Here is a 15777-nt window from a genome sequence, read left to right on the forward strand (position 1 = left end):
CATCTTCCTTTTCTGCCTGAGTGTGTCCCTGGCTGCTTATGACTTGGCAGAGGGAGATCAGGTGTTCTGATTCTCTATTATTTTTGGCTGGCTACTTCTGGAGGGTGATTATATTCCTGTCTTTGCAGGCCTCCGTCTATGGACCTTTCTTCCTTCTCTTCTCTCCTGGTTTCTTGTAACTATCACCCAGGCATTGTTCCAACGTGTTTTGCTCTCCTGCACTGCCCCTTCCCCGCTTCCATTTTGCGATCCTATCCACATGCCTTTCTGTATCCGGTGATAGTTGGACGGTGGCAGATATCCAACCAGTTTTCTTCCAAAACACTCTTCTGCATTACCTAACACAGCAGATGATTTGCACACCTCTGCCACTGCCTCATGCTTTCCCAGCCAGCCATAGTGAGCATGATGAGCACACTCTCTCTGGTATGCGGCTTTTCCTTTTTAAATTGACCTTTCCCCAAGGTGCATCACATCTGCTTGACAAATAGTAAGCCTTACTTCCAGGTGACAATGGAATAAAAGAGGTGTTAGAAGCCTGTTGTCCCTTGTGTGTCTATAAAGAACACAGAATCACTGTCATTAGAGTGAGTGCATGGGTTTGCCCACCAGCCTTGTTAAAAGGCCATAAGGGCAGACTCACTCACCAGGCTCCTTTCATAATAAAGAGCTAGCACTTAAATTGTGCACTGTAGTCTGTTATCAGTTGAGCGAACACCTTCCTTATCCACCCTGAGTAACCACAAAGCTAGACCTTCTTCAGGATGATCTGTCCTCAGCTTGGTCCTTCAGATCTTCCAACACTGTACCCATCACTGCTGTAATTGATTCTTGTCATCTTGCTGCTGGTCATTCTATTCTTTGCTTTCATCTTTCTCAAAGAGAGCACATATAGAGTACTGTTGTCTCATCAAGTATCAAGAGAATTGCATACAGCAGGGATAAGGGTGACTAGAGATGGGTAATGTGTAGATATTATGCAACCTCAAGTTTCATCTTTGATCACATATCACATTTGATAGCAAAATAATGAAGCCAATGGTACAATGTCTCACCTTTTAGAGAGGTAATATTGTACAATAGTACTGTCCTTTAATATTGTAAAGCTGGAGTGGGACGGGTGGCGGGGGCAACTTTTCAGTAGCCGGTGTCCATATACCATATTTTTCAGAGTATAAGATGCACTTTCCCCCCCAAAAGAGGGTGAAAATTTAGGTGCGTCTTATACACCGAATTAGCCCCACCCACCTGCCATCCCCCACCCTTCTGCCTCTGCGCCCTCTCAAACGGAGAGGCTCTCAAGCAGAATTTTTTTTCTTATTTTCCTCCGCCAAAAATAAGGTGCGTCTTATACTCCAGAGCGTCTTATACTCCGAAAAATACAGTAATACTTTGCAGGAGAAGAGCTTAGGATGGGCAGAGTGGTAGACTGATATAAAGCAAGTGGAGAGATGTGGCACATATAGTTGAAACCACATTTTTCTGGTTCTCTTCCCAGATTTTGGGGTTTTTCTTTGATTTTTAACTGCTAAGACTATTTTTGGCTTCTACTTCACTCCCTGAACATTATTTTTGCCTCAGATAGCAGACCAGTTTTCAGCTGCTGTGGTTGGAGATTGCTTTGAAGGCCACAGAGAGAGGTTCTAGGCAACTCTTGAGACTTTAAGTTGTTCACTCCTGCAATAACCTTGTTTGGGTTAGAATTCTTCACAGATCCTGGAGAAAAATGTAAAAAGTGAGAAATTGTGGTCCTGACTATTTAGTGATGCAGTTCCATCTGTGAGATGCACGTCATATCTAGGGGGAAAAAATCAAAAAGTGAGCAAAAACATAATCATGAAAGCATCACATGTCCCTGTTCTACAGGATTCCATTGTCTGTGCTCTGCCCTGAGATATTTCCTGTTCTTAAGAAGGGATACGGTTTAATTTTTTTGTCAGATTAATCTGTTGTAGTCTTTGTTTGTTTATGTATTGAAGATAAAGGCACCGTTTTCCTCAGGGCACTGAGTAGAGATTCTTCTATAAGCTTTGCTATCTCCTCAGTGCAGAGTTCAGTCACTCATCCGTGCAGCTGCACACAAAGGTTATGGGTATTATATACTCCTTCATAGAATTATACTCCTGAAAGCAGCAGGGAGGCTAGAAGGACAAGGGCCATCATGTAAAGGAGTCAGGCTTGAAACTGCTGAGCCTGACTTTGGTTTGCAGCCACCTTTCATCTGGAGTTACATTCAAGAATATTGCAACATCAGAAGGAAAGACAAACTGGCTCTCCCCTACATGGGAGGGGTGTAATTTTTGACTCACTGTGGAGTCTGAGCAAGTTGGTGTGATGATTTAAACTCCATTCCTCTTGTTGTTGTTGTTTTAAGTTTTTAGAGCTGTAGACCAGTGGTGGGATTCAGCCAGTTCGCACCACTTCGGGAGAACTGGTTGTTAACTTTCTGAGCAGTTTAGCAAACTGATTGTTGGAAGAAATCATTAGGGTGGAGAATCAGTTGTTAAATTACTTGAATCCCACCACTGCTGTAGACATGATTGTTAGCCTGTTTAAGATTAAAACAAGCACGTTTTTTCTGAACCCTGCCACCATGGCTGTTCATAACAAAAAACAGAGCTGTAGGTAGGTTAGAACATTGGGAGACTTGGTTAAGAAGCCCACAGCAAAAGTTTTGTTTTTATTTTCTTTCTACTTAGCCTGCCTCTATGTATCATGCAGGCTTACATACGGACACAGCTTCAGTTAACATTCATTAATGTGGACATTGCATAGCATAGGAGGGTGGAGGCTCACAAGGTTAGGACACTGGGCTGACAATCAGCAGGCTCGTGTTCAAGACCCATTGCTGCAGGGCGGGGTGAGCTCCCATCACATGCTCCAGCTCCAGCAGTTTGAAAGTAGATGACTGCTAGTAGATAAATGGGTGTACCATTTCAGTGAGCAACTTCATGGGACACGAAAGGAGCCTCCAACTGGGCGTAGTGCACTGAAGTGCTTTTGATACGGAAGAACAAGAAAATTGCCTGGTATCATAATTAAAAGTAAGGTGGTGTGCAACATACTTTAAGCCATAGCTTCTGATTCTGGTTTATCATTCAGAAATACTAGTTGATAGTTTGAATGTCTTGGGCAGACTGTTGTTATGTTTCATAAACTAACTGACTTAGTAACATCTGAATTGATCCAATACAGGTAGTCTTCAACTTACAATAATTCATTTAGTGACCATTTGAAGTTACAATGGCACTGAAAAAAGTGACTTATGATCATTTTTCACACTTACGACTGTTGCAGCATCCATGTGGTCATGTGATCAAAATTCAGATGCTTGGGAACTGGCTCATATTTTCAATTGCTGCAGTGTCCCAGGGTCAAGTGATCAGTTTTTGCCACTTTCTGACAAGCAAAGTCAATGGGGAAGCCAGAACCGCTTAATGACCGTGTTATTAACTTCACTGCAGTGATTCAGTTAACAACTGTGGCAAGAAAGGTCATAAATTGGGTCAAAACTCACTTAAGAACTATCTTGTTTAACAGCAGAAATTTTGGATCAATTGTGGTCATAAGTCAAGGCCTACCTGTATGTAAAACAAAAGGCTTGGAGAGGAAAACCAAGTTCCACAAAGCTGCGGAATGGCATTTGCTCCCTCCCTCCGTCCTTCTCTCTCTCTTTCTCTCTCTCTCTTTTGTAATTCTCTCAAAACTTGTAACAAAGCTCTAGGAAGCTTTGCTCTCTTCCTCCCTGCTTTCCATTTCCTGCCCTATCTTCTGTTTTCTTGATGGCTATCAGGAAAGAGATATTCAGTTTGCTTCTCTCGTTTTGATGTCTAGGTAAAACTACAGAGGAAGTCTTGAAAAAATACCTGCAGAAGGTACGCCATCCTCCAGATGAGGTAAGTCTGGTTCTCTCTATATAGGGCATCTATTTCTGCAAGTATACTGAAACCAAGTGTAGTGAAATATTTGCTGATGCAGAGCGATATGCTTAGTATGCAGATTTCAGGGCAAAAAATTAAACTGTAACTATTAGTGGTACACTATGCTGATTAACTATATATTGCTGTGTAGCTTATCTCTTTGGTGGATGTTTCCCCAGAATACCAAAGTGGCTAAATTTTTATTGCACTAAGCTTAAGTGCAATGAATTTGGTCTTTGTATGTGATGTGAACCCACCATTAACTGTGTTCACACAAAACACTGCCATAAATGCCTTCCATTGAGGACCTGTATACTGCACGAATCAAGAAGAGGGCCGTGAAAATATTTGCAGATCCCTCGCATCCTGGACATAAACTGTTTCAACTCCTACCCTCAAAACGACGCTATAGAGCACTGCACACCAGAACAACTAGACACAAGAACAGTTTTTTCCCGAAGGCCATCACTCTGCTAAACAAATAATTCCCTCAACACTGTCAGACTATTTACTGAATCTGCACTACTATTAATCGTTTCATAGTTCCCATCACCAATCTCTTTCCACTTATGACTGTATGACTATAACTTGTTGCTGGCAATCCTTATGATTTATATTGATATATTGATCATCAATTGTGTTGTAAATGTTGTACCTTGATGAACGTATCTTTTCTTTTATGTACACTGAGAGCATATGCACCAAGACAAATTCCTTGTGTGTCCAATCACACTTGGCCAATAAATTCTATTCTATTCTATTCTATACAACCCCCACTCCCGTTTTGCCCTTAGTTTACAGTGAAGGCCAAAGTGTCTTGAGGAATTTTGCTGAGACCCAGCAGAGAAGAACCACTGCAGATCAGGCAGATAATACTGACTTAGATGGTCAATTCAGTATCCTCACTTCCCGATGTAGCTTCCTCTCTTTTTAATGTTGGGGATGGTAGAGGCAGATGAACTTCTTTTAGATGTATCTATTTCCAAGAAGATCAGTAAGATAGCAACATCTCACCCCTGTGAAACTTAATCTTCCTATAGACCACTGCTTCTCAACTTTGGCAGCTTGAAGATGAATGGACTTCAATTCCCAGAATTCCCCAGCCAGCATTATGGCTGGAGAATTCTGGGAGTTGAAGTCCACACATCTTCAAGTTTTCAAGGTTGAGAAACACTGCTGTAGACCAAGGATTCCGATGCTTTCTCACCTAACAATTTCCTGCTTCTCTTTAGGACTGTACCATCTGCATGGAACGCCTCTCTGCTCCCTCTGGCTACAAAGGGCCTCAACCAGTTGTCAAGCCGGAATTGGTGGGCAAACTGTCCAAATGTGGTCACATGTATCACCTTCACTGCCTTGTGGCCATGTACAACAATGGAAATAAGGTGTGTTCCTGGGATAGGAAGGCAGAGTTGTGGTGTATTGCTGTTCTTTGGGGAAAGACTGGGTAAATCACGAATCTTATTCAAGGATGAATAGCTAGCAGTCTTCATATTTAAAAATAAAGGCCTCTGGGGGTTACTGTGACTTTATGCCAATCGTGGTGTTTTGTTCTGCATTTAAAGTGGAGGAAGTCACAAGAGACAAGTTGAAGCTTCAACTAATACAATTTGTTATATTCATAAGGGAAATACATACCATAATTTATTTGACTTCCTCTAAGAAATGTTGCACATGCTGTAGGAAAAGTGTTTTGTGCTGCTCATGTTTAATTGTATTGTTGATTCTTACTGTATTTTAATCTGAGAAAACAACAGAGGTGTAATTAGAATTGGTTCTCTGAATTGGGATCACACAAGTGACAGTATTTCCCCATGCTTAGAAACCCCATGGATGATTTCTAATGATCACCATCTAATAAATAGTATTTTGATTTTCCCCTCTTATTGAGTTATGATTCTGTGATGGTACATCAGTCTAAAAATCTCATTATTAATGCATTGTTTGAGAGAACAAGATTCTCAGTCTCTGGTTACGTGGCAGTGTTTAGACAGGATGTCTTTTAGCTTAACTTAACCATTTGATGGAAAAAGTCTCTATTTTAATTGTATTCTATCATAGAAAAAAGTGATCCATGGAAAGATGAACCAAAGCAGTAGAAATGGAATTTTTTAAAAAAAATTAAAATACTCCAAAATATTGATCACTGTGCTCCCACCCAATTAGACCAAGACACCAAATACAAATTTGCAAAGAATTGTTTAGAAAAATATACATTATCAGAGACGAATAATTAATTCCATTTGTCTAGAGAAGATACACACCCAACTCCAAATTAACAATAAAATAATCACATAAATCCAGATCTTAAGGCTGGTACCTTAGGTTTGCTTTCACCCTTGATCTACATTCCTTCTCTATAATAAAGTACTAAAAAAATCGCTCCATTTACAAGGCCTGACACTTTTATGCCCTGTTATCTGGCTTTTGCTTGCTTCCTCAGGGGTCATACCCATTAAACTACATTGCCAAATCTTCCTTGATTTTTTTAAAATATAATTACATTTCTAATGCTTGTACAGTAATATGATTTTAAACAGACAAAAATCAACTCTTAAGAAAACAAAACAAGAAAACTCCACCTCAGCAGATGTGCTTTCAATCAGACCACCATTTTCAAGCACATGTACATGGGGGTCGGATCACAGATCACACTAAACCTACATTGTTTTGGCTGTAGTTTAATGTATCCTGCAAACTGTAGACATGGGCTTATTTTATTCTTAATTAAAAGATTAAAATTAAAAATGCATTTTATTTTTGATTAATATATATATGTATGCCTCTGTGTGTGCGAGTGTGTGTAGAGAGAGAGAGAGAGAAAACATATGCATGTATTTGCGCATGTATATATATGTGTGTGTGTGTGTATTTCTTTTGACAGTGGGCATCAGAATTTCATTTTTTAATGTGCACCAGTATGTTCACAGAAAAAAGTGACAATAAAAGTTACCTTATTTTAAGAGGAACAAGCTAGAAAAAGAATCAAATTAGGGCTTTTGCTTATTTGCTGCTGAGACATATTGTAGTGAGTTTAATCAATAATTTACTCAAATCAAAGAAATACTGATAATTTAATTGAAGAATCTGGTTTTTCCTGACTCAGAATTAAATTGAAACTGCAGAATTCCCCAGCTCCCATTTGGGGTCCATGGACAGAAAGACACCCATCTCCAAGTCTCCATTTAATAGAGTTTAGCAGCTTCACTACTGTTCCCTGGAGTTCAAAACATTGCTGGACCTGTGATTGTGGACTTAACAATTGAAGAAATATCTTTTCTCTCCTTTTTAAAATTCAGTTCTCATACTGCTTATTAAAATAATATTCTCTTATTACATTTTAAAAGATAACTTGGTTCTATTCTTAAAACTGCAAACTATGGTTAGAAGAATTTAACACATGTAATTTGAATAAAATACCTGGGGGGGCTAAATATGCAAATAGAGATAGGAGAGACCTTGTCTTCAATCTTCCTTAATCTAGTTTTTTTTTTTTAAAAATGAGCATGTATGAGGTTATGAAGCATTCTAGACAATGAGATCTTATCTTTCTATTACTCCTTTACCACTTAAGTTATTTTACAGTGTTAGTAGTATAATTACTTAATATCATCTTGATGGGTTTTTTTATTCTGTGCTGGTGTTATTGTTTATGTTCTTTGCTTTTAGGATGGGAGCTTGCAGTGTCCGACCTGCAAAACCATCTATGGGGTGAAGACTGGCACCCAGCCTCCTGGAAAAATGGAATATCACCTCATCCCCCATTCACTGCCAGGACACCTTGACTGTAAAACTATCCGAATAATCTACAACATTCCACCAGGAATACAGGTGAGATTCCTAGGCAGGGGTCTTAAGAGCAGGGGTCTCCAACCTTTGTCCCTTTAAGACTTGTGGACTTCAACTCCCAGAATCCCTCAGCCAGCAAAACTGGCTGAGGAACTCTGGGAGTTGAAGTCCACAAGTCTTAAAGGGATCAAGGTTGGAGACCCCTGCTTAAGAGGATTGCAGTTGCAATTAAGACCATAGTGGGCAATGTGGTATTTAGATTTTAACCGGTTTTTTTTTAAAAAAAAAAAAATCCTGCTTCTGTAAACCTGTAAAAAGTGAAGCCTCTTTCAAACTACTCCTGGTGACCTCATGGTCATATCTTTCCATTTTCTGGGAAACAATATAGAAACCTTTAGCCACCAGCTTCTTTCAAGATCATTTTGGCTTCCCAGGCTAGCCAAAACATTGTTTAGAAGTCCCCAATCCATGTAACCCCCAGCCAACTTAGTTCTCAGACCTTACAGTCGCAATGAGGTAATACCATCTGCTGAAGCTGAATTTTCTTTAGACACATCAAAAAAGAGATTTTAGTTAATTTGTATGATAGTTGTCTTCGTTGAATGTGCACTGACTTTTACCTAGAAAAAATAATTATTTCCTGTTCTTTCTAGGGAGCAGAGCATCCAAGTCCTGGGAAGAGTTTCACTGCCCGGGGTTTCCCTCGACACTGCTACCTCCCAGACAGTGAAAGAGGCAGAAAGGTAGGCTACATCTTAATACTATAATAAATAATAACAAATGTGCCTCTGGAACAAGCCTAGTTACCAAAAACAGTGTATTCTGTCTAGGGCACAAGTGTGTCATTGACTGATATTAGAGAGTTTTTTCTGAGCAACTCACACAACGGTAGCTTATGTTGTTTTGCATTCTGTGAAGAAAATAGAGGCCTGGAAAGAAAAGAGGAGTTGTATTACAGTTATTTCTAACCAAGAGAGTTAGTTGTGGGTGATGGAAATTGCAGTTCAACTGTTTGTACACATGTATCCCCCTCCCACCCATAATTGAGAGTAATTATATCTTAGCATTGGAGAAGAGGCTCCAATTTGCCTAGGGAGAGTTTGCTTGTAGTTGAGTAAATAATTCAAAGCCAGTCAGTAAATGTCACAGTCTCCTCAATCCTAACCCAACATCTTCCCTATTGAATCCTCCTTTCAATGTGCTTGATGTAATCAGGTGTATTCCCCTTTTGGAAGAGGGGAAAAACCCCTTCTTTCTGCGTAAAACATTGGAAGAAAGTTTGAAAGGCTTTGGAGCCTCTATTAGTGCTTGTAATGTTATTTCACTTGTACAGATGTGCTTGTGGAATTTATCCGTATCCATTGGGTAAGTTTGCACCAGAATCCAAATGTTTGCAAGAACATCAGTAGGAAAAAAATTGTGAGTGATTTTGTGTGGGTGATGTAAGCCCCTTCTCATTTGGATACCCAACTCTCCTAATATTCATCCATTTCCTCCGGCAGGTGCTGAAACTGCTGTTGGTGGCCTGGGATAGAAGGCTGATCTTTGCCATAGGCACTTCAAGTACCACTGGGGAATCGGATACAGTCATCTGGAATGAGATTCACCACAAGACGGAATTTGGGTCCAATCTCACGGGCCACGGCTACCCTGATCCCAACTATCTAGACAATGTCCTTACTGAGCTGACAGCTCAGGGAATTACAGAGGAGAGTGTGATGCAGGAGAAGGACTGAAAGTGTAAGAGGAAAGGGGAAGGACTTTGTCCAAGGGAGGAGTGACAAGTATAGCAGCGTGTGCATGGATCAAGCTCCTCCCTCTTCCATTGTGCCTGCTCTGTCCTTCATCCTTCTACCGTAGGCCTCTTAAAAGGCTCAGCTGTGGCTCTGCAGCAGTGGGCTTGCTTAAATGAGGAACTCCCAGCCCGCTCTCATATGTGGCCCACAGCACCTGACGTATAAAAAGCAAACAAACCTGGGAAGGTTTGTGTGTTCCTCTTCAACATGAGGAGGAGTGTCCTGTTGAGGCCTGAGGTTATATTAACCTCAGTACCCATAGCTACTTTAGCTTTGTATCTCAAAAGCTGGGTTTGGGCCCTCTCTGGGATGCAGTCGCATCTTCTGTCCATGAATAATAAAGGATGGCTGTGGGCAACAGGCAGCTTGGAATGGCAGAATCATGTGCAAGTCAAAAATATGGCTTTGTTTCAGAAGTACAGAAGATTGAAACCATCCCTCTTGTTGCTTTTTTCCTTCTTTTTTACCCAGCTAGGTGCCTGGTTCCATGTTGTCATGTCCCTGCTGCTTTTGTGTCATGGGCTCAGTGTTAGCCATGATATACGCTGTCTGACGATCTGGTACTTCACTCCCTGCCGGCTTCCTTTGTTGAGAGGCTGCATCTATAGTTCCCACCCAAGGTAGTTGAGCAGGAGGCCTGCTTATTGCTCCTTAGTGAAGTAGATTGGAAATTTGTTCTCTTGAATACATTCCAAACTGGGTCAATGCATGCCAAATCTCTGCGGCCCACTTCAGAGTGGATGAGAGCAGAATGAATTAATTGCAGCTAGTATTTGAACTGAATGTGAAATAGGGGCAGTAAATCTCCTGGGTCATGCCTGTCTCCAAAACCAAGCCCTGTTTTTGCTCTTGTAGCTGGGTGTGCTGGATCAAGCTGGGCTTCGGTTGAAGCGCCGACTAGCCCTCTGGGTCAGATCGCATCAACTGACTTCCCAGATCAATGCTGAGTGGTGTGTCCCAGTTTTGTTTGTGAATTGCATCATTGGGGAGATTGTTCTATGTCTGATCTGTTTCTGTTGGGGGTTAGAATCAACAGAGATCATGGGGGGCGGTGAGGGAAAGACACTTCCTGTCTTTTTCCCCACAGTTCATGGTCGGTTCTTTGAACTTTCTGTATGGGGGAGTCCCCGGATACCAATTTGAATTTATTTACCTCATGTTTTGGGGGATTTGTCACATATATTGTGTGTGGGTGTATGTATGTATGTATTTGTAATGAATGAGAAAGCGACTTTGAGGGTAGAATGCGTAACACAATGGTACTTAAAGTTAGACCTGGAGGCTAAGAACTGCCATTACTATTGATTGCCATGGTATTAAAATAAGATCTCCCCACCATTTTGAAAGGGCTATGCCAGGATTAAAACCATGAGTCTGGTGAGTGGGGCAGGCAGGATATGAATACAATTATCAATAGATCTATATTGTACACCTACATATATTTGATCTGCATATCCCTCACTCCTCATAACTTTCATTTCCATTAGTCTTGAGGCACTATAAAGATCTCAACCACTGAAGTAGGTTCAGGTGAGAGCATAAAAGAAATGAGCATCTTTGTGGAACTGACCATATGCTTATCCACGTGAGTAATGGTGTGTGTGTACATATTGCTCCCTCCTACATTGGGGCAGACCAGGTGCTGCAGTGTGTAAAATATTCAGGAGCTCCCAAAGTTTTCATTTTTATTGGTATCTTCCAATAAAACATGCTCATAGGCTTGATTTCTTTGGAAAAGTCAAAGTATGTATCACAGTCTCCTCTTTTTGGACAGCCTGATATAGAAGTTAAAACAATATCCTGCTTGCCCTTTTCCTAGTTCTCTTCTCCTAACATTAAATTCTTAAATCTTCACCATAGTAATAGTAGAAAGGGCTATCAGTAGTTCTGAAGCGTCCATTATAAAACTGAAATCCCTTTTGCAGTGAATAGAGCATTTCTCAGTTAGATTTGCAGTTTCATACATCTTGTCTTAGTAGACAAGAATAATAAATTTCCCTTTCAAGGTTTCTTAATATCACCTCTCCCTTGTACCAAATTTCTTCTATAACCATGGCATTCCCTCATATGCAACTTAATCTCCAAGACAAGGGAGAGATTTGGGAAGATCATTTTCCTGCCATCGGCATCTCCCAATGGAAGGGAGTCAATTCGCTTTTTTCTTTTGTATTATTTGGGCAGATTGGTTTTTTCTTTCAACTCTCCAGATTTATTTTTTTTTAAATTGCATTGTAGAGTATAAGCAACCTGATGAAAGATTCTTATCAGGAATGATAGTTTTTGGTTTCTAAGTTTTGGGTCCCAGAGAAGATTGTGTGGGTGCTGGTAGTGGGATAGGGAGCGGGAGGGCGGGATATGGGAGCCATATTGTATATTGTTTGTTGTTTGTGAACGGTGCGTTTTGCCCGTCTCTTAGTTTGTTGCCTTGCTTGAGGATGGCACCCTTGGGGTGTAACAATAAAAGGAAAATTCCACTGCCAGTTTGAATAATGTTTTGTGTTTGTCTTTTCTAAGTCTGTGCTTCTGTCTGTTGCTTATTTCTTTTTGTTTCAAAAGTGAATGTGTACAGTTTACTTACCTGGAGAACTGGTCGGGTGGAGGCTGAGCGGGGTATTTTTCCAATCGCAATAAATGTTGGAAAAATCAGTTCAACAGAAACAAACATAAATTGTTCAATACAATGGAATAGTCCTAAACTGTAATAGAATATAATCATTTGGGGATAAATCGAAATGTCCCACTTCAGTGTCAGAAAATGATGTGAATGAGAAAAAACAAAAAACAATTGAGTTATAAATAAACTTGGAACATATTTATAGAGAGGTTCATTGTCAAGGATTGTCTAAGGCTTTCCTGAGGGTTTCTGTGACTGCACAATTAGCAGAAATCAAAGCACCTCCTTTTCCTCAAGCTAAAGTTGTAATGCTGGAGAAATCTGGGTTTGCAGAGTTTTGCCTCTTGTGCAGTGATTACAGTACCAAATGTTGGCCAGAAATGGGTCGGATACAAACAAAATGCAATGCAGGCACCAGATCAAAAGAGGCTGGCTTGAATTTTTTTTGTTTCTTTTTGCTCTGAATAACTTTTAAGGCATTTCATAGAACTTGGAATTATATTCTGTTCTATTTGTTTCCTTGACAAGAACACAATATGCCAGGCAGCCACACAGTTGCTGTTCTTATTACATTAGCTTTAATTATTGCTGTTAGTTGGCGCTCTTCTCTCTCTGGTTGCCAAAAATATCGGAAATTAATGTGGAGTATCTGTGAAAATTCAGGAAAAAACTAGGGTGGGGCTGCTTTGGGCTTTCAAATTCACAGCTGATCATTCGTCTCCATGATCCTCTAGAGACTAAATTCTCATTGTCATGATCCCCTTTACTAAATTATTCTACACATATTATATGAACATGAATATATATATCCTATTTATCCTCCTATTCCATGATTTGTGTGTTTGTGTGTGCCATTCAAGATATGGCACTTGTTTTCTGAATCCAAAGATATTCTTATGCAGAAACACTAGATATGATTTTAGCTGTCAAAATGTTTTCTCACTGAGTTTCTACCTTTGCATGTTTTAGTTTTTTATATATAACTTGAGAGCTACGTTTTTGTATCTCCCTTCTCCTTTAAGATGGATTTCTTACTCCTCAGAACATTAAGCAATAAACAGGACAATGAAATAAAGTAGAAACAAGCTTTCAGAAGGTTGATGTTCTTTGACTACTCCCTAAGGCTCCTCTATAGAAAATGCTGTTTACTAAAGTGTATTTCTGTTAAATTTGCGTTTTTAAAAAGAGCACAATTTATATATTTTTGCAATTTAGACTATATTTTAACACATTATTATTCATGCAGTTTTCTTTGTTGGATCAAATAAACCAAATACATTGATTTTCTAAGAGGCCTGCTGTGATTTTCAGGCAAATAAGGGGCTAATTCGTAAAACAGGAGGACAAGCACTGTGATTTAAGAGGAAAAAAGAACCAAGAATGAAAGTATCTCAAGTGCGGGTAAAAATAGCTTATTGTGTAGAAGCCCAACGAGGGCACCACAAAAGCCCATGTCCCAAAACTGGACTTTCCTCCCAAGAGTGGGGGGGGGGGAGTCACTCACTGAGACATTGTGGAAAATTCCTTTTTTCTAACACCCTTCCCACGAGGATATGCATTCATGTAAAGAAGAACTGAGCACAGAGGTCCTATTCTCAGGGGAATAAATGGTGCTAATGTACCAGACTTGTGTTTTACTTGTGGGGTCAGCTCATGGGAAGGAGTAGGAAGGAAGAAAGAAACCTGTCTTGTTGAAAGATACTGCTCTTCATCCGCACTTTGTATCAGTGAGTAAGATCTAACATGTGAAGTTGCTTTGAATTCTGGCCTTTTTCTTCCCTCATTTTCTTCCTTCCTTCCATCCATCCATCCACCTACCCACCCATCTGTATATCAAACAATATTTCAGAATGTCCCTGTTCACCAAAAAGAAGAGAAATACTAACCATGCCTGACAAACTATATCTACCTCTTGAAAAGAGAAATTGTGACTTACCTTTATTATTGCCTAACGTGGTTCTACAGCATTGCTTGTAAAAGTCTAGAATACAGTCTTGTTAAATCCTCATATTATCCATTTTAAGTTTACAATTAGGAAATGGGGAAAATATAGCAAGTATATTCTAGCTAAGTTGCACTATCCAGATACTTCTAAACTACAAGAGAGCACGGCAATCAACTTTTCCAATGTCACATGCATGAGAGAAGGAAAAGAAAATTAGCAGTAATTTTTTTCAAAGTCTAGAATTGCTGATCATAAAGAAATGTGGGTTACAAGAAGTGGATTTTAGTCAGTGGTGGGATGCAAGAAGAAATAAGATTACTGTGTATGGTAAAGATCTTTACCATCAATGGTAATTATATCAACCCAACTAAGATCTTGTTAACCTTGTCTCAACTTAAAAAACAAAACAAGATCTGGCTTGAGAATTATTTGGATGGGAGACTGTAAAGAAATCCCAGGGTAAATGCTAGTCTGGAGGGTATAAAAGGCACCTTAGTAGAAGACCGTGACAAACCTTCCCAACATTATTACCAAAAGAAGTACGTTACAAAGTCATCCAGAGCTGAATTCAACCTGGACATTAATCAGTCATCTGTAAATAGCCATTGGATTCTAGATACAGTTACTTCCTATAAATTGCTGTAGAGCTCTTTCCCTACTTGACTAATAACCTAAAGGCAAAGTAAAAGTGTAGATTGTCACTAAATCTGAAAGTCAGACTAAATAACAATTTGGCTTGAGTGTGTTGCATCTTACTAATGCCAAACGGTGCTATGTTTTCAAAATGGCTCACTAACATAACTAATTATTAAGGAGCCATGGTAACTCCTTAGTGGTTAGAATGCAGAATTGCAGGCTAACTATGCCTACTGCCAGGAGTTTGATCCTGACCGGCTCAAGGTTGACTCAACCTATCCTCTGAGGTCAGTAAAACGAGGACCCAGATTGTTGGGGGCTATATGCTGACTCTGCTTAAGAGAGTACTGGAAAGCACTATGAAGTGGTATATAAGCCTAAATGCTATTGCTATTGCTATTAAGGACTTTAAATACAGGTTAAACAGTAGCTTCCCCATGTTCTTTTGAAGAGAGAAGGGATAATCCTCTTGATTTAAAATGGAAGATTTTCCACAGTTTTTGTAATCATCTATAGTGAGATGATAGGTCTTGTGAAACCTGAAGATCGAAACAGATTTGCATAAGTTTTCCATATTTATATCCCATAGGCCATGTTCTACAGCAGTTTCCCTAAATTGTGAGGCTCTCCAAATAATGGACTTCAACTCCCAGAATTCTCAGCAATAACCAAGCGAGGTGAAACATTCTGGGAGTTGAACTCTGCATATCCAGAGGGCATCCAGGTTGAAGAAGGAGATAGATCCAAAAGAGCAGATGCTGGGAGATAGCAAATGCTTATATGTAACCAGCAGTGCTTGCCCCTCCACATTTCGGATTGCAATGACTTCCTGACGAAGTGCACATTTTGTGTCTACCTTGGATGCCATTACAACTTCTGTGCTTTTTAATGAGCTGCCACAAGAAAGAAGTTCAATCTGCATACCATGCCAGCAGGATCCTTTCTGATTTATTCTTACATTACTGATTTGGGCATGGTGTGGCAGTATATGACACAAAAGGCACAGAACAAAAAAATGACATAAATGGTTATTTATAAGTCTTATCTATAGCGTCACCATGTTGCCAACCTGGGATT

General features: G+C 39.8%; 1 protein-coding gene across 4 annotated transcripts in view; it reads left to right on the forward strand.

The window, feature by feature from the left end:
* The window catches only part of DTX4 (deltex E3 ubiquitin ligase 4), a 54178-nt gene extending 40765 nt beyond the window's left edge, over positions 1-13413 (forward strand). For 2 of the 4 annotated variants that reach the window (XM_058197095.1, XM_058197103.1), the window contains 5 exons: positions 3835-3896; positions 5153-5305; positions 7590-7751; positions 8363-8452; positions 9212-13412. In XM_058197095.1, coding sequence (XP_058053078.1) covers positions 3835-3896; positions 5153-5305; positions 7590-7751; positions 8363-8452; positions 9212-9445 — 701 coding nt within the window. In that variant the 3' untranslated portion in view covers positions 9446-13412. Of the gene's footprint in view, positions 1-3834; positions 3897-5152; positions 5306-7589; positions 7752-8362; positions 8453-9211 lie in introns of all 4 variants that reach the window. The other 2 variants (XM_058197111.1, XM_058197120.1) reach the window with 2 other exon arrangements.
* The last annotated feature ends 2364 nt before the right edge of the window (positions 13414-15777 follow it).

The sequence above is a fragment of the Ahaetulla prasina genome, chromosome 1, assembly GCF_028640845.1.
Source record: "Ahaetulla prasina isolate Xishuangbanna chromosome 1, ASM2864084v1, whole genome shotgun sequence".
In the NCBI taxonomy this organism is placed as follows: Eukaryota; Metazoa; Chordata; class Lepidosauria; order Squamata; family Colubridae; genus Ahaetulla; species Ahaetulla prasina.